Source organism: Helobdella robusta (assembly GCF_000326865.2).
Source record: "Helobdella robusta unplaced genomic scaffold HELROscaffold_8, whole genome shotgun sequence".
Lineage (NCBI taxonomy): Eukaryota > Metazoa > Annelida > Clitellata > Rhynchobdellida > Glossiphoniidae > Helobdella > Helobdella robusta.
Genome location: NW_008705459.1, coordinates 1,890,175 through 1,911,130, shown reverse-complemented (window position 1 = coordinate 1,911,130; position 20,956 = coordinate 1,890,175). Strand labels below are relative to the sequence as shown.

The window sequence follows — 20,956 nt, the reverse complement described above, 5'->3', positions numbered from 1 at the left end:
GTGATGATGAGATGATGGTGATGATGGTGATGATGAAGATGATGGTGATGATGACAAAAATCATTTTCATTATAATTGTTAAAAATTTAACCCAAACATTTTAGTGATAATGATGAAGATGATTAAAAAAATTTTAAATTTACAATGGTCGGCGAGTTAGCTCAGTCGGTAGGAGTGCCATTTTTTGCTCTGCTATTACGCGGTGAGGTGGTTCGTTACTGTCCGTCGCAAAATCAATTGTTGTCTTAAGCCACGTGTGTACAATGCAAGGCTTGCGCGAGTGTTCGTAACGTGTGGATGTGCGTTGTCTTGTGTGAATGGTTCAGCATTTGTGTCACAAAAGTTCACAAAACAACAATAATAATAATAATAACAATAACAATAAAGGACGACGCGATAGTGTAACTGTTAAGGTGTCTGGTATTGTTCATGCATCGCCCAGGTTCGAATGTGAAGTAATCCACGGCCTGTCACATGCGAAAGTGTGTTTGTACACTGTGTGTTAGTGGTTTCAGTCGGAGGAAAGTTCAGTTATAAGTAAGTGGAGACGCGTTGGAAGTCCTGTCTCTGGCAGTGGCAGAGATGTCTGATGGTGGAACAAAAAGTGTTATGTCGGTGAATGATAATAAATAATCATTACGCTAATCATCATTCTTATTGTCCTCATCATTATCATCACTATCATCACTATAACCATCACAATCCTCATCATCATCATCAACAACGTCATCATCATCATCATCATTATCATCCTCATCATCATCATCATCAACATTAACATTAACATTAACATCACTATAATCATCACAATCATCAATCTCATCATCAACGTCCTCCTCCTTTTCATCATCATCAACGTCATCATCATCATCGTAGTCATCATCATCATCATCATCATCATCGTCATCGTCATCATCATCATAATCATCTTAGCAACCTTTAAAAAATTCAAAAAGCCAGTTAATAATGAAAAACCTGGAGGATGCTGCAAATGGTCCTTAATAATAAATTCGATGATGAGGATGGTGATGATGGGGATGAAGATGATGATAATGTTGTATCAATGATTTGAGCGATGATGATAATAATAATAAAATATGACTATGGTGATGATGATTGTGGTGAATGTAGTTAAGTTGATAAGCATGGGATAAGAATGCAGTTATATTGATGACATTTTTAGTTGATAATGTGGTCATGAAAAATGATAAAATGATGTCTAACAACTTCTTTTACTCTTCGGATGTTTCTTCTTCTCAGTCAGCGTCATCACAGTCGCATGTGTTTCATCTGATTGCCATCCGTCTCTTTCATACCAATTTTTCGGTAATTCTAATTCATTCAATCAATCAATTAATCAGCCGTTCAATCATTTTTTTCAATCATTCAATATATTATTCAACCAGCTCTTGACTTAACCCTTCACTTTTTTAATTCAGTCAATAAACCGTTCAATAGTTCATTAAATCAATTAAACATTTGACCAGCCAGCTAATCAGTCACTTAATTAATTACTCCTTCATTCTGGAAAACGTTTCCAACCTAACTCTTTGGACGTTCCATTCAGTTCAATTTAATTTAATAAACGATTAACGTTAATTAATAAAATGAACAACTCTGAGGCAAAACTCATTAGAGGCCGCCTCCGTTTTAAATAACCATCAGAAGATTTCGAGATCAAAAAATGTGTAGTCTTCAAGGGATAAACACAGACATAAATGATACTGGCAGATGACACTGAAAAAATAATTCTTTTCGAAATTATGTCATTAAACTTTTTTTTGAAAAATTAAGTACTCAAATAAAATTTTAAAGAGAAAAACTGTTTTATTTTTTAAGATTATTTTTATTTGATAACGGGGGGTATGCAGGGCAGTCCTTTCATTTCTAGGGAGTGTTACTGGAGTGCTATAGAGGGAGTGTTGTTACCTCGTTACCTCATATTCAAACTGCTCCTCACTCATCTGTTGGCAACTTTGTTCTTTTAAAATAACTTTTATCGTTGAGGATTGTTTTATCTTTTCAATATAATCGTAATTAAGCAGGGTTTATTACAATAAGCATGTGATCATTATTAATGATAATAGTAATAATAAAAAAAAGAAGACAAAGAAAATAAAAAAAAATTATTAAATGCGATTTTTTTTATTGTTATTTTTCCATTTTGTTATTTTATTTTTCAAGAAAAGCAAGATTTAATAAACGACCAGGCAATTTACATGCAAACCAGTCGATAAATCAACCTAACAAAGCTTTTTGTTGAATAATGCAATTTTGAATAAGCCTACCAATAAACACACAAACTGTATTCAAAAGTACGCATACACATATTCACACGTTTCACACACAAACACACATTCACACGCACAGGGATCCATACAAGTACGCACAAGCACAGGTTCATATACGAATGACATTTAAAATAATTTTTTTAAACCATTTAATTCTAGTTCATTTTCCAAACTAATAACTTCGTTTTGAAGCAAGTTTTTTCAGTTTGAGTTGATTTCAATTGAAAACATGACACTCCGGCACTCTCGTATCACTGGGGACCACCGATGACTCACCCTCCATTTTTATCTGACCTGACCTGATCTTATCTGATCTGACCTGGTCTGACCTGATCTAATCTGATCTGACCTGATCTTACCTGACTTGACCTGGTCTGACCTGACCTGGTCTGACCTGATCTTATCTGATCTGACCTGGTCTGATCTAATCTAATCTGACCTGACCTGACCTGGTCTGACCTGATCTTACCTGATCTGATCTTATCTGATCTTATCTGATCTTACCTGATCTGATCTTATCTGATCTGATCTGACCTGGTCTGACCTGATCTTATCTGACCTGACCTGGTCTGATCTAATCTGACCTGACTCGGTCTGATCTAATCTGACCTGACCTGATCTGACGTTGCGGCAACATTTTTTCCTACAGAACCGACTGTTTTTCAGACTGACTGTTTCAACAGTGTGCACGTGTGTGCACGTGTGTGTACGTGTCGCGTGCATTCAATATGATGCAAACACTCTAAACACCAAATTATCATTCAGTTTCAAATTTAGTTTCAAATTATCGTTTTGATGATCAAATATTTTGTGTGAAATTATTCTATAATGCAATGAATTTTAAAAAATATAAAATAATAAAATTTATTATTTATTCAAACTTAAATTTTTTTAAACAGGTTTATGTCAAAGTTCTACACACAAATTAATTTTTAATTTAACTATAAAACAAATTTGTTCATTCAAATGAGTTTGTACTTGAAATTCAGCATGGAAACGTGCTTCGTTGGACGAATGTACAACAACTTGCATTCGTACAGACAAAAAGTGCAAACATGTTTGTGCACTTGAGTGTACAACATCACGCAAATATACAAACGTGTTTGTACAAACAGTCAGCAAGCACACAAACAGACTCACACTGACATATATAGAAAGGTAGACACGCGGGTACGAGGGAACTTACGTACGGGCACATTCGTACATCGCTTATGCACGGTCAATATGAAAACGAAATGTCCAATACATCAGATGCTAATGAAATCATTTATATGCAGAGAATGTACTGAGTAAATTGAATGAATGCATGAAGGAATGGAAGGGAGGAATGAATGTAAACATTGCTTGGTTAGGAAATATGATTGCTTCCTTCTACACCTCTCAAATGTGTTCAGACCAGCATCGTTATCATTACCATTGCAGACATCAACATCACCACCATCATCCTTATCATCATCTTCCTCCATACTCACCATCATCACGGGAATCATCATGACCACCACCATCTTTATTATTACTACCACTCCAAATTTATTTACATTCTCGATAAAAATTTGCCTTTCATTACATTAAATGATGTTTTTGTTTGTTGTTATCATTGTCAACGTCATCGTCATCGTCATCATAATCACATCATCATCGTCTTCGTCGTCTTCGTTTGTTATTTCATTTGTTAAAGGACAATTATCATTGTTAGTTTTATTATCATGACTTGTTTGTTTATATTTACTCATTTAATCACATCCTGCCGTGTTTGTGTTTTTGTCCATCTGTCTGCTGCTGTTGTTACTTTGGATTAGATTTGCAAATGTTTGGACATCTGTTCATGCGAAATTTCATTTCATCTCTTCAAAATTATCCTCTATATGTGTGTTTGTCAGGCTTGTTTGTTTGTTTGTTTGTGAATTTTCTTGTCATCATCTTCGTCGTCAAAAACTCTATCACCGAAATTGCCGCTGTAAATATTTCTAATTATCATTTTAAAAAGTGTATTGAATGATGACATAATCTCTGACATTATTACTTTTTTATTAATGCCACGTCATCGTCATTGCCGTCATAATCACGTCATCGTCATCATCTCATCATCGTCTTCATCGTTATCATCGCTGTCAACGCCATCATCGTCATCATCTTCCCAACCTCACCATCCTTACAATCGCATCTTTATCATCCAGCAGTGGTTGTATAAATGGTCAGATGCTTGCTGGACTGGTTTGTATCAAAAAATTTAAAAAAAAAATTAGATTGAATTAGAATGATGAAGTAAATTGGGAGGACGGAGTTGTGGCGAGTGCTGCTGTGTGGGCGGTCCTGGGGGGGAATTTATTTCTGATTGCTCCTGCTGCTCTGCTGTGAATTACATCAGAGGAACTTTTTAAGTGCTAATGAAATGAAAAAAGTTTGATGGAAAGTTGGTGTTCAGTTCAGTTTGGTGGCAAGTTGTTTTGTTAAATAAGTTTGAAGTTATATTTTTTTGATGAATTTTTTTTTCTGTGCTAAATCAAGCAAATGCTTCTTATCCATGTTATGACTATTGCTATTTTTGAGTAAATAAAGGAATGAAGAAGACATTGAAGAATGTGCTTGTTTAGGGACCATTTGATGAGCTTAAACCTACCCAATTTTAAAACCGCCTTAGTATAAATGTTAAAAAACATGTTATTATCAAAAAGAAATCTCAGATTGCGTTTAGATTAAAAAATTCAATGTCAGAATTTGTCCAGTCTGATAGACTCAATGTTCATTTTTTTAATTGCTGCCTAGTGCCAACCGGTAAAACTGAGTTTTTAATTGATTCAATTTAAGCCAGTTGCCCTCATCCACTCATTAATTTCCGAGAGACATGATCTGAGTCTATATACAAGATCATCAGAACGACAAAAGGAGGCACTAGCAATGATCTGAATATCATCGGCAAAACCGTGATGTCTGTCAAAAATTTTAAAAACATCTGCAGTGTACAACACATACAGGAGGGGGCCAAGAACCGACCCCCGTGGAACACCGTATGAAACAGTTTCAAACAGAAAGATATGACTCAATCCAATGAAGAACAACACCCAATACTTCAAATAAATATGGGAGCTTGCGTAAAAATAATGAGTGATCGACAAAATCAAAGGCAGAGCTCAAATCTAAAAGAGCAAGCAACGACGCATTCTGAGCATCCGTAGAAAAATACAAATTAGAAAAAACATCCAATAAAGCTGTCAAAATCAAATGGAACTGAGATTGGTAAGCTGGAAAAGATTATTGATGTTATTGTGAGTGACAAGTTGCTGAAAGACAAAACGTTCAACAACTTTAGACAAAAACACAAGGTTCGACACAGGCCGATAACTTGAAAGTTGATTTTTGCTTAATATACTTTTTTCAGAATAGGGCTTATCACAGCGTTTTTGAAAGTTAATGAAAAAAAGCCAGAAAGAAGGCACAGGTTGATAAATAAGGTGAAAAACGGCAGAAACAGGTCATTTTTAATAATCTGTGTAGGTAAGCAGTCAAGGGAGCATGATTTAGTAGGTGCGTCAAATCTAATTTTTTTAATATAATCATTAGAACATGTTCAAAAGCTAAAAAAAACTATAAAATTTCATGTAAATTGCACGGAGTAAAAAAAAAGGTCCAAAAGAGTCGTATGTCGCATAGCGAATGGAAATAATCTTTTTGCTGAAAAATCTAAAAAAGTCTGAAGCCTTAAATTCATTTAAAAAAGTCTAGGTTGATTATTGCATGAAAGGTGCAATGGACCAACCCTATCGACAATCGAGTGTATTTTAAGATTGAACAACCTCAACATCAGTAAAGTTAAATGGCCTACTAATGGCTGTCTTGGTTTTGGTCTAATTTCGTTTCAAATTTCTTGTCTTGTCCTCGGATGTTTCAAGACATTTTTGGAAGATCTCGTCCCGGTCACGTCTCGAGCTCTCAATGTCTTTGTCTTGTTTAAAAAAAAGCACTGTCTTGTCACAACCCTGGCAATAACGTTGATTACATTATTGTTATTGTAAATGATGATAACCACATTAAAATGAATACTAGCTATACTTTGCTTATCTACTTGTACCATTATAACTACTAATATTACTAATTGCAACTACTTTTAATAATCATAGTATTATTACTATTGCCGCTTCAACAACGGTAATATAAATATTTTTTCCTATGAAAAAAATACTTATAACAATATGAATAACAGTAACAATGATGACAATGATATGGTAGAGGCTACTGTCAGAAATACTAAAGAGATGTGGATTGTTCGAAATTTGCATAGAAATTACTTAAAGGAACGTTCATAAGCTCCCAACAAATACTTTCTTCATTGCATTTTCGCCCACCTACCACGGGCCATAAAACACGACATGTCGCTCGCCAATCCAGAATAATAGTATTCATTGTAGTAGTGGTAGTAGTAGTAATAGCAGTAATAGTAGTAGTGTTTGTATTTTTGTAGTAGTAGTAGTAGTAGTAGTAGTAGTAGTAAATATTTAATAATAGCAGTAGTAGTAGCAGTAGTAGTAGTAGTAGTAAAACGTAGTAAAACACCTGAAGTTTTGGTTACACTACTTCAGGTGCTAGTTTGGATAATAGTTATAACAAAAGTAGTATTAGTAACGTCAGCGGCTGTAGTACTTTAGTAATAGTATTATCAGTAGCAGTAGTAGTGGCTGTGGTGGTTGCTTCACTAGTAGTGAAGTAGTGGCGTTAGTAATAAATTTTAATTTATACAAACTAGAAAATTAAAAATGAATTCCTCATTAAATATGACAACTAGCGTTAAATGTTGATGTAGTGTTGCTATGATAACATTGTAATCAATAATAGTGTTGGTAATAATTTTAATGCTAAAATACAGCAAGCAATTAAAATACTACAAAATATTGTTGCATAATAATATTTTATATATATATATATATATATATATATATATATATATATATATATATATATATATATATATATTGGGCAATTGCAGGATGTTTCAGAAGTAAAACTATTTAAGTGTTTGCGAAGTTATGGACGAAATAAAAAATGAATAGTATTCAAAGCTATAAAATTGAAGCCGTTTTTATTAGATTTTTTTAACAATTTTTCCTAAGAACAATTTTGAAATAAAAAATTAACCAAATTTTTATGACTAGTTAATATTTGTACGGGCGTATGCATGGTTTCATGTTGGTTGAAGGATTCAGTAGGTGAAATAAAAAAAGTGCATTTTAATTAATGAAATCATTAGAGTAATTTTCATTGATGTTTAAATTACAGCAAGATAAACAATAATCTGACGAAAGCCAGTGCAATACATCAAAAACATGGAACGTATTAACTATTAACTATCACAAAAATAACAACAACAATAATAATGATAATATTGATAACAAATTTTATTAATAATAATAATTACGATGATGATAAAAATAATAATAATAATCCTGGAAATAATAAGGATAAGCCAGAGAGAGCATAAAGCCAGTGAGCTCATTATGATGTACGCGGTCTGCCAACCGAAGCAACCACTATAAACTTCTATCTAGAGTTTCAATTTTATGAGAACACCAAGATGTATGCTTTCTGATGTCTCTCTTTGTCTCTGTATCTGTCTGTGTGGCTCCGTGTGCTTCTAACTGTCTGTCTATTTGCTGTTTTTAGTCCGTATAAGCGAGTTTGGCTGGTAAAGTCTTTGTCTGTCTCAATTTTTTCATATTTCAATAGGATGTGGGTTTCAGGCTGATGTGGGTTCAGATGTGGGTTCAGATGTTTGTTTAAATGTGTTAGTGAGTGTTGTAGGGCACTCTGTGTGTGAATTTTCAAGATGATGTATGCAATTTGAAAGGAACATACGCACTGCCTTCTTAGGAATCGACTGCGTCCAAGTGTAAATCTTCTTATCGCGCGTTAATGCAGTAAGCGCGTCTTTGTTGGCGTGCCGTTCCAAGCATTATAGGTACGGAGGCAGCGCGCATGGAAAGCATTGAGTGGAATATGCCGCAATTCACATCTTCGTGCACGGTTCAGTGCCTGCATGCCTCCTAATACATCATGATAATCTCTTAACAGAAAAAATATTCCTAGTTGGCCGATGGTTGGATGGATTTATAGTTGCTGGCTTATTGTTGATTTAGTGGTGTTGTTGGATGGTTGATAGATTGATTGAATGGTTTGGTGGTTGATTGATTGATTGATTGGTTGAATGGTTTGGTGGTTGATTGGTTGGTTGATTGTTTCGTTGAATTATTGGTTGGCTGGTTGGTTCGTTTGTTGATTGGTTTGTTGAATTGTTGGTTGATTGGTTGTTTGGTTGAATGGTTAAATGATGGGTTGAATGACTGAATGGTTAGTTGAATGGTTGGTTGAATGGTTGGTTGAATGATTGAGTGGTTGATGCTGTTTAAGGCTTGTTCAATCAGTTATATGTCGAACGCTGTGGTTTGTTTGACGGTTATACAAAATTTTTCAAATTAAAACTTTTTATAATCTACATCAGAAATAAAATATTCCCACCGCAGAAAATATATAATGAATGTCTGATGCATGAATGATGGTTGAAATTTATTTTAAGTTTTCACATCAGATTTTTCGGCAACAAATATAAATAAATAAATAAATAGTTAGATATCTTTTCATTTTCGCTCAAAAATGACTTATTTGATCATTTTCCCAGTTATAATCGTTTAATTTCATCTTTCAACGAGAGAAAATTATTTAAGGCCAATAGTTTGAATGTTATGAACGGCAGACGAGCATTTAAAAGCCAAAATACCAAAACTCCAAAAACCAGATCTGCCAAATATTTGGTAAAATCAAACATCGGAAGCGTTATATAAATGGCAGTTTTGTAAAACGTTTGTACAAACATTATAAACGTCATCATCACCAACAACAACAACAAAACAAACAAAATCATCAATATCTACAACAACAATATCAACAATAACAACAACAACAATAACAACAACAACAATGACAATAACAACAACATCAACAATAACAACAACAACATCAATAACAACAACAACATCAATAGCAACATCAACAACAACATTAGCAACATCAACAACAACAATGTCGACAAAAACAACAACAGCAACAGCATCTACATCAATCGAAATTTATAGCAATCAATATAACTTGCAAACATTAAACAGGCTCATAAAATAGGTATGAAATTTATCGCCAGGCTAATAAAAGATTTAATATAAAATATAAAACTTCTATACATCTAAGATGATAAAGGGGGGGAGAAAGATAGAGAGAGAAAGAGAGAGAGAGAGAGAGAGAGAGAGAGAGAGAGAGAGAGAAAGAATGATTGAGATAGGATAAAATAAATGAAAAGAAAAAAGAAATTGTGAGACGATGAGAGAGAGAAAATCTTCCTAGAAAAACTAGCATATAATAAACAAATAACATGCTACAAAAATAAATCATACACAAACCTTCGGCAACATTTGAAAATATCATCAAAATTATTACATCAATTTCATAATTATTTCGTAAAATATTGATACTTTATTTTTTGAAAATAACCAAAAGAGATCAAATGATTCTTTGGAACAGATGCCAGCTGCCAGATTTCAAAACAACACAAAAATAAACAAAGACATTCGAACATTAGCAAAAAAATCATTTAATCATTTCCAACGTGACTTCGAACAGCAAGCGAAACATCATCGCTCTGCAACGCATTTAAATTAAATCGAGAAATCTTCAACCACGTTCAAATGCAAACCAACGCCACCAAAGACGAACAGTGCATAAGACATGAAAACAATTGAAAGAAATGGACATGTCTAAACTTGCAAGATCGCACACCGCACTCTCAACACACGCATACAAAATCCACACACGCAAATATTACCCATACAAAACCACGCATACAAAACCACACATACAAAACAAAACTACACACACAAAAACCAACATACACACACACACAAATTTATTTTACAGCATGTTATTGAATGGCTTAACACAACAATTTATGCAACATAACCATCATTTAGAGCTGCACATAAAACTGTCTAACACTATTTTGATGATAAACACGGTGACGATGATGATGACGTTGTGATGATGTGATGAGATGATGATGATAATGAGGAATATGACGATGTAATAATGGTAATGATGATGGTGATGGTGATGATGCAACAATAGTGAAGAAGATGATATATTAATGAGTGAGTGAATGAATGAATGAATGAATGAATGAATGAATGAATGAATGAATGAATGAATGAATGAATGAATGAATGAATGAATGAATGAATGAATGAATGAATGAATGAATGAATGAATGAATGAATGAATGAATGAATGAATGAATGAATGAATGAATGAATGAATGAATGAATGAATGAATGAATGAATGAATGAATGAATGAATGAATGAATGAATGAATGAATGAATGAATGAATGAATGAATGAATGAATGAATGAATGAATGAATGAATGAATGAATGAATGAATGAATGAATGAATGAATGAATGAATGAATGAATGAATGAATGAATGAATGAATGAATGAATGAATGAATGAATGAATGAATGAATGAATGAATGAATGAATGAATGAATGAACGAATGAATGTAGTGTTGATTACATGAGATGATGACGATGATGATTAATTTTATGTGATGATAACCATGACGATGATGAAAATTATTCTGAAGTTTAATTTTGTGACGGTGATGAGGATGGTGAAAACATTACTCAGGACAGATTTAGCAGATTTCATCAGTGATGATGATGATGGTGATGGTGATAGTGATAAGGATAATGATGATGTTGATGGTGGTGATGATGGCGGTGATGATAATGGTGATGATGGTGATGGTGATGATGAGGATAATGTTGATGAAGATGATGATAAATGTTAGTCGGATTGTTGGGACAGCCGTAATTAATATGTTTTGTGCATGCATATTTCGACTCTCGCTCACTTATTACAAGTTGTTGATGTTGTTGTGTTGTTGCTGTGTTGTTGTGTTTTTGTTGTTGTGCTGTTGTTGTCGTTGTGTGGTTGTTATTGTTGTTGTTGTGTTGTTGTGGATGTTGATGTAATTTATGTGTTTTATTTCAGTTTTTTGATGTTGTATTATTTGTTGAGTTGTTGACAATGTTGTCTTTATGTTGATTTTCTACTGAATTCATCCAACCTAAAATTATTTTCACATTCAAAGTACAATAAGATAATCCTCTTTCGTGTCAGAGAGCTGCTTGAATTGAAATACTGTGAGGAGCACCAACTTGAAGCAACTGAGACTTTTCAGAAGACACCCGAAAGCACCAACATCTTAAAACCATCATATAAAAATTTACTCGTCCGAACTCACCGTGATGTCATCATAATTCAACGAAACGGCAAACATTTTCATGAAGCAATTGCGTCCATCAAACATTCCCAAGAAATTAAAACAATTGGAACTTCGCAATGAACAAGCGTAGGCGCACATTCACCTGACATGCATGCATAATTCACCGGCAAATATTGTTCTCATAATGCACTTGCATATGTATATATACATCTGTCATAAAAATTATAATTTCATTCACATACAATGCATTTGATGCCCGTGCATTCGTTTGCATGTTATTTACGAAACATTGTACCAGGATATTTATAATAAGGCAAGCTTGAATGCGAGCCATAAATATTTGATGAGGAGAAACAAAAAATAGAAAGAATGATATCCATTTATACACACTATCATATATATCATTATAATATTCATGATGCATATTCATGATACATATAAATATCCGATTGTTCATTTTGAAATTAAAGCTAGCAGATAGAACAAGTTAAACAATGAAAACAAAATTAATATTGGGAGCAATGAGTTTAAAAGTAAAATTAGTAATGATAATAATAATAATAATAATAATAATAATAATAATAAAAAAAAGATTAAGAGCAAAAATAATAAAATAATATTAATAATAATTTTAATAATAATTATAATATCAATAATAACATCAATCCTAATAACAGTAGAAGTAGTAGTAGTAGTAGTAGTAGTAGTAGTAGTAGAAACAATGCCGATTATAATAATATTATAATAATAGTGGCAACAATCTCAACAATGACAAAGTTAAAGAAGAAAAATAATAAGAATAATAATCATAGCAACATTTTTCATAAAAAAAACAATTTTAAGGAATCAAACGTCTTTTCATGTGATTTGTTCTCCATTTGATGAAATCATTCAAACAACAACAAAAACAACACAAAAACAAAAACACAACAACAACAACAATTGAAACATAAAAAAACAACGTCATCAACAATACCAACATCGTTAAACAACAATAATACCAACAACAACAGCAGCAATAACATCATTAACAACAATATCATCATTAACAACAACACAACACAACAACTCAAAAGCAACATAATACAACACAACAGCATAAACAAGACAGCAGATACAGAACTATCGAGCAGAAAGCGCAATAAAATAACAGAAATTAAAAATATGTCACCAGAAATTGTGTAAAAATAAATTTTAGTAACCTTGATGAAAAAATGTCAACAACAACAAAGACCATAAACAAATAATATTCTTTTAGAACAAAAAACATGGGACACAAAACAACAACAACAATGACAACGACAACAACAATCACAGCAACATCAACAACAATCACAACAACAATATCATCAACAACAACCACAACAACAATAACATCAACGACGACAACAACATTAACAACATCAACAACAACATTAACAACAACAACATCAACAACAACAGCATCGACAACAACAACAAATCCATAAGAATTATTTATGCACACAGAATGCCACAAAAATACGAAATAAATATTTGAACACAATAAACCATGGAAGAACAAAACTAAACGCCAGGTCGGCAAGCTATTTAATTGAGGTAGGGTAAAAAATTAATGAATTGGTAATGAACGAAACTCTCTGGATTGAACGACTACACGGACAAATACAACAACGACAATAAACGAACAACAACAAACAGCATCAGCATTAAACAACAACCAAACAAACAAACACAAACAAAAAACAAACACATCAACTATAAACACAACCAAAAAATGAACAAACACACAAACAAACCAACAACCAAACCAGCAACAAACAAACCAACAACTAAACAAGCAAATCATCAACAAAACAAACAACACACAAACAAACAAACCAACAAACAAACCAACAAACAAACCAACAAACAACCAAACAAACAACCGACAAACAAACAAACAGACACGCGTTATTTAGGCATTCATTTACATTTCGTCCAATCAATAGTCCTACGTCACCATGGCAACAATCACACATACACGTGCACACATACACGTGCACACACACACATTCAAAAATAATTTATTTATTTGTATTTTTCATATAAATTTACAATCGCTGGCATATTTTTCGTTATTTATTGTCAAATTTTTCAAGATTTGTTGTGTAGATGCCAACAACACTTTAAACACACCTTATCAATAGCAATAGTGGAGGGGTTAGGACCAAGAGAACTGCTTATGAGTTCGTGTATATTTACTAGTTTATTTCCTTTTCTATTTCATAGTAATTTTTTACATTACACATACTTACATGCAGAATACAAGCTTGCATATTTGTTTATGTTTGTTTGTTTGTGTTTGTTTGTTTGTGTTTGTTTGTGTTTGTTTGTTTGTTTGTGTGTCAGTGTGTTTATGCCTTCGTGTGTCGTTAGTTTTTGTGTGTTTGTGTGGGTGGTAAGGCGAGTGAGATCTATTTGATGAAATTGTGTTAACTATATTTCGAAATTATTTTCTTTTCTATTTGTAGTTGTAACGAAAGTTATTCCAATCATTTATAAGATGTTAGTAAAAAGTGGAAGCATGTGAAGATGATGAGGAAGACGAGACATATATTTATCGATTGTCATCTTTTGTGTAAGCATTCATAAAAACACACACCTGCACAAAACTACATGCTGCCCTGTCCATTCAATGTCCGGCACATTTTTAAACTTTAATTTATTTTTTATTTTCATGTTTTGCATTTTTATTGTTTGTTCTTCAGTGTGACATTGGTCTCCCATTTTTTGAATTCTCCCTTTTTTTTTGTTTTTTTTCTTTCTTTTAAAAAAAAAAACTTTGTTGAAACTGAAAGTTTTAAACAAGTAATTTTGATGGTTATATGATGTTGCTTGCTTCTCGATCATATTTTCATTTGGAGTATCCGAAGTTGCTGAACTCCTCATCTTCAAAATTTTAAATTCTCATCCACCCACCTACTAACAAAGTCTCATGTTCTACCACAAACTTCATAAAAACTTCCCCTCCACTCAATCTCATCTTCTTTACTCAATACATTCAATGTCAGATTTAAATTTGCAAGTCATTGGTCTCAGCACAACACGGAACGCAACTTTTCAAGTTTAGAACTTCTTTTCACTATAAAATATTCAACCTCTGTCAGATCTCAAAACCTCTTAAATCTATGCTGTCGTCACGATCAGCTGTTGCTGTATTAAGTTTGTTGTTCATTTTATCATTGTTAATTTTTTCCCCATCAATGTTATTTGGTTGCAAATTAAAAACAAATTATTAAAAATGAATTACTAAAAACAAATAAGCATGAATGTATACTTATATAGACACATAGACAGGTATGCATCTAACTGTCTCTACCATGTTAGAATTTGCAGTTGAGACAAACATCGCATTCCATTTGAAATATTTTTTATTCTTCCATAATTCTTTTACCCTTGATAGATTTCAATTGTTGAAACAATATTTTTTTGTGGTTTTTAAAAATTATGTTTTTATAATGTCTGCTATTTTTGTGTTCCAGTTTGATCTAGAAAGCATTGATGAAGAAACTTGAAGCTGGAAATTTTTGTGAGGTGGATTAAATTCGGTAGGAAGATGTTGGCAGACTTTTTTAAAAACCAGTTAACATCGTCATAGACGTTTGTTTCCCATGTGAAGTACGAATTAAAATGTTTTAGCCGTTATTCACAGGGAAACAAAACTTTAATGCAACCTACACACACACACACACACACACACACACACACACACACACACACACGCACGCACGCTCATATATTGATTGTTTAAAGCATTTTGATGACGTGAGATCATTCACTCGTCTCCGTTCAGAACGGATCCCTACCATCATCATCATCATCATCGCCGCGAGGATTATCCTCATCTTCGTCATCATCATTACTATTACCATCTCATCAGCATCATCACCAACGTCATGATCATTGTCTCCATCGCCATCACAATCATCACCACTCCTGGCATCACTAGCCCCTCCTCCTCAGCGCCACCTTCTTTTTCTAATATCATCTTCTTTCTCAGTCTTATACAAATGTCCCTTGCTAACATTCCCAATAAATTTTTATCTTCGGAACACTGATCAGCACATTTTAATAATAAAACACGTCGCGAAAACTCATCCACCGTTGCAACCAGCCACACAATCGTTGAAATTATTCTTACTGCCTCTCATTATTACCAGCGAGTGGGTGCCTGCCATCATCAGCGAACCACAGGACTCGTCCAGCTCATCGGCTCTTTTTCTTATTTCTAAATTTAAATGCGCGAACAATTTCTTAACAGTCATAAACTTTCAACTTTTACTTTTTTAACTAATGAAAAAAAACTGAATAAATAGCGAAGAATAATTTTGGGAACAGTTGGTGTTTCCTTAAGTGTTGTTGTATAGTTTTTGTTCAACTGACTCTGTGCCAATATTACTTATGACGTTCATTAAATTATTTTTTATTCATTTAGACAATAAGGTAGACTATATTTTGATTGATCGTTTTAAAAAGTTCATCACTTCATTCGTTATTTAGAATGAAATTATTTTCAACATTCAAATTTTTAAAGTAGAAACTTAATTTAAAATTATTTCGAAACAATTGCGAGTGTTCATCACCTCAAATCAAGTTTTGGAGCTTTTTTTAAATTTAAAAATTTATAGTTTTTATAAAAGCTGCTAAATAATACCATCTGACACCATCAACAAAGTCCATCCCATGCTTTCCATTTTCTCATTGTGACTATTCAGTTAAATGCTTCTCAAAATTTGCAATTTTCGCACTGTAATCAATTCTGGAATTTGTTACGAACTTATAAAATTGACAAGTGTTCGAGGAAGTTCATGAATAAAAACAACTTCAACTGAAAAATGTCACTCAGATGATTTTGTATTTAAATTGTTGAAGATAAATTTGACACGCACGATTACAGGCAAAAGAATCATAAAAATTACTGTATGTTCATCAGGCGATGTTGATGTTATCTTGACGTGGTTCAAATGCAGTCAATGCCAGCAAACCGAAGTCTCGTGCAAATGGCTCCCTACATACAAAAAAATGAATGTACATTGAATGTTGCATGCTGTGTACTGTACGCTCAACACTTGCTGTGAAGAAGTTGGTCCTTTAGCTAAAGAGGTATAGAGAAAAAACTGTAATAAGAACTGAAAAACGAAAAAATTGAAAACCTTTGTGATGTACAATAAAAAATATTTTGTAATTATTGCTGATCAAATATGAGATAAAAAATATTTTGAATAACGAGTTATCCAGTTCACTTTTGAAAAACTTCAAACAACAAAAAACTAACCCAATTAAAAGTTGAGCGGCCTCTCAAGGAAGGATCGAATCAAACATCTCCACACTCCACCGCGCTCGTCCTCATCACCAGGGCCCTCCAGCTGCTAATCACTTCTTATCAATTTTCTCGTCACTACATTTCTGGTGAAAAATAAAAAATTTGTTGGATTGACTGAAAACTTGATAAAATAAATAACGAATCAGATGAAAAATCTAACGAAAATTTTATTAAGACTTCTTGAAACATCAGAGGGATATGAAAACTTAATGCCAGACCTGCTGCATAACAACGTGTTGACATTCCACCGTATAACATCTTTAAATAAGAACACATCGTCAGCCATCAAATACTAACAGGCAAATTTTATTCAGTTTTCATTATTCGTTCTCAATTTTTAAATTTGTTCATTACTATCACGTGTAAATACAATCAAAACACCAATGTGTGTTTGCATGTGTCCATTCATTCAAACGCGTTCGTGAGATGCGCCCGTGGAATTGTGTGTGTGTGTGTGTGTGTGTGTGTGTGTGTGTGTGTGTGTGTGTGTGTTAGAAGCGAGCAGACGTTGATGGCATTCTGCTTCCGAAATTGTCTTCTGCCGCATGTTATTGTTGTTTTATTGAAGTCGTTTGCTCGCCGTCGTGTCGAGGGATTGTTGTGCGTGTGCCTGTGTGTATGTGTGTGTGTGCTTGCGTGTGTGCGTGAATTGTGTGTTTGTGTGTGTGGTTGTGTGCGTGAGTTGTGTGAGTTGTGTTTGTGGTTGTGTATGTATAAGTTGTGTGTTTGTGTGTGTGGTTGTGTGTGTGTGTGCGTGAGTTGTGTTTTTGTTTGTGTTTCTTGCTTAAGTTGGTGTGCGTATTATTTGGTGTGTGTTTTATGAAAGGAGCTTATGTATTTGTTCGTAATTGTTTCTATGCGTGTGTGTATTTATATGGGACCGTGTTTAAGGAAAATAATTTCTGAATTTAAGTATGCATGATGTGATTAATTTTTATATCTGTAATTTAATTCATCTTGAATGTTCATGTGTTTTGGCGTTCTTCTAAAGAGCATTTGCTTGTATTTTGTACGTTGTGGCAAAGTAGGTGCGCATGTGCGTGCTGATGTGTGTACCCGACCTGAATGCCTTTGTTCATTTGTGTCCTGATATTTGCTCAATGCTCACTGTTTCTTTTATTTCAATGTGCTAATCATGCTGCATGTGGATTTAATTTTGTGGCTCGGATTTTGCGTGTGTATAAATTTACATGGGAAGGTATTTGTGAACTCACGGATCACGTATATCACATATGCACACGTATATCACATATTCCTTTTTTATTCTTTCATTCTATTTTGTTTAATGAGACCGAATAATTATCTCGAATGAATATTTGTAACAACTTTAATACAACAAGTTTCTTTTTTTGCGTGTACATTTCGAGGTAATATTCATATCAGTCATTGTTTTGTCTTAGTTTATAAATCTCTGTCGCGTAGCAGCTTGTTCAAGTGTGTGTTTGTTTGTTTGTGTTAACATGTTTATGTGTGTGTGTGTGTGTGTGTGTGTGTTTGTCTATGTTAACATGTTTGCGCTTCTGTGAGCGTGTGTGTGTTAACATATTTGTTGCGTTTTTTGTGTGTGTGTGTTTGTTTGTTTGTGTTAACATGTTTGCGTGAGTGTTGTAGTGCCTGGAAGTGAGTTCGTGTTAATGGCTGGCATGTGGATTTGTACTGGCATGTAAGATGTGAGATGGAGTGCTATCTTCGTGCTGCTTAATTTTAGTTGTTTCGGAAGCAGCGATGTGTGTCTACCACGTCAGCATTAGTGTTGCTTCGGTGTTGATGTATGTTTAATGTTTGCTTCTGAATAAATGTTGTTCTGTAGGTTGTTTTTATAGTAGTATTATTGTTGTTGTTGTGTGTGTGTGTGAAATAGAGTGTATGTGTGACTGTGTGTGTATGTGTGTGCGTGTGAGTGTGTGAGTGTGTGGTGTGAAATTAGACTATGTTGATGTGATGTGTATTTTTTTGACTTTTTGAATGTTTATATGGATGAATTAACGTTTTTCGTTTTCTGCATGAATGAGTGAGAGTTGTTTTAGTAGTCGTCTTGTGAATGTTTTGGTGTTGAGCGTCAGTGCGCATGCAAATCATATTTACGTTGCTGCTACTTTAGTCCCGTGGTTGATGTGATGATGTAAAATTAGATGAACTTTGTGATCGGCCTATGTTGTATTTCTTTGTCTAGTTGCTACTGTGGTTTTTTCGTCTAGGTGCTACTGAGATGTGGCGGCTGCTTTTGGCTATCACGTATTTGATCAGCTGTCACGTGAGACATAGACTGGGCCAGATGTTGATATTTTTGAGAGGCTCCGGGACAACAAGGAAGCGGAGGCCCATTAACATTTAAGAAAAAATGAAAAATGAACAATATCAGTGATATCTTACGTGGTATTTGGTAACTTACAACAAATAAGGCAATGAAAAGATCAAGTTTTAGCAAGTTCGCACGTAAAAATTGAGATGAAAATTTACGCTGCTCCCCGGGTACAACGGGGTGGCTGGTGTAAATTAACGTGGAGAGTCTGGATTTCAAGGATTACTTTGATCAGGTCAATAAATTTTATTTTAGAAAACCAGCTGGGAATTCAACAACAGGTCAAACAATTTTTTGAACCTACAAACTGTCAGTTGAATATATTTCAATATAAAAGGCAGGCAGCAGTTTTTATTAATTGTAATGAAGAAATGAGATCATTAACATATAAACACACCAAACAAACTAAAACACAAAAATCGAAACAAGCTTCAACATAAAAAATAATTATCAAATTCGCCATACATTTGAAAATAAACAAAAAATAAGAAAATAAAACCAAACGGAAATAAACTTATATTAAAAGAGAAGAAATAAATAACACAAAGACACCGATGTAAATATTTAATTTAATTTTTATTCATATGATTTATTGTTCTATGGAATGAGAAGACATGGAACCCGAGATGAGAATGTATGCTTTAATATTCTTTTCAGTGTCTCCCTTACATCACACGTGCAATTAAATTCCCCCCTATATCATGGTTTTTCCTTCCTAAAATATTCTCACACAATATTTTCTATCACCAAAACAATGCAATGGACAAGAACAAATAAATTCTATTTGATCATTAGAAACTGACTGTGTGTACAATGTATACAATGCATACAAGTTCAACATGTACGTCACATTTTTTATAAAATTGTATTCAGAAGAATGCAGAAAATTTTTTGAACCAAACTTTGAAAAATTAAATCTAAATTAATATTTCTATTGAAACCTATATCAAATTTTATGTTGAGCGTGAACCCAATAAAAGTTGATCATTTTAAAAGTCGAAACATTCTAATAAATTGACCAGACTTTTCCCAATATAGTTATATGATTTTGAATTCTGCTCGAAGGTTGGAAAACTTTTGTAAAATATGAAAATATTTTCAACTTGCAGGCAGTGCTTCTGCTTCTCTCGTTTTCATGAAGTAACAAATTAGCATCACACTTGCTGGCTGTCAATCAACATAGCGACCATCTTTTGGTAATCAGGGGTGTTGCCCTCTCGATAACTCAAAAAACTACAATTTGCTGGTTATCACAGCCTGCTAACTTATGACCTAACGACAATCAAAAACTTATCTGCCTTAAAAGATTATTTCTAAGCCAAATTAACTAACAAAACATAAAGTTCTGCTTAAAATTAATTACATTTGAAAACGAATGTTCAAAATTGAAAATCATTTTTGAAAGTTTTCATAAAATGATACAAATTCTTTTAATTAACTATTTTGTCAGTCATAAAAAAGTTTTAAAAAAATTATTTTAGCCTTTTTTAATGGAAATTTGATGATTACATGCTCGTTTTTAAGCAATTTTTTTCCTGTTATAAAATATTAGGTAGAAGATGGTTAGGACCTGAAACATGAGAAGAGGTTTGGGTTGTACTGAGTTTTGCGTTTGTCAAAATTTGATTTTCATGATGAAGAAAAAATTAAAAATAATTCGTCTAACATGCGTTTGTATGGATGCAGGCGCAATTAAA

At 33.3% G+C, this 20,956-nt stretch overlaps 1 protein-coding gene across 1 annotated transcript; it reads right to left on the bottom strand.

Moving 5' to 3' along the window:
• Positions 1 to 6,136: 6,136 nt before the first annotated feature.
• Positions 6,137 to 9,742, bottom strand: HELRODRAFT_165502 (hypothetical protein; the record flags this gene model as incomplete). Its single annotated transcript, XM_009032068.1, has 3 exons — positions 6,137 to 6,268; positions 7,923 to 8,090; positions 9,731 to 9,742. The coding sequence occupies 3 exons, from the start codon at positions 9,740 to 9,742 to the stop codon at positions 6,137 to 6,139; spliced, it is 312 nt and encodes a 103-aa protein (XP_009030316.1).
• Positions 9,743 to 20,956: the final 11,214 nt, after the last annotated feature.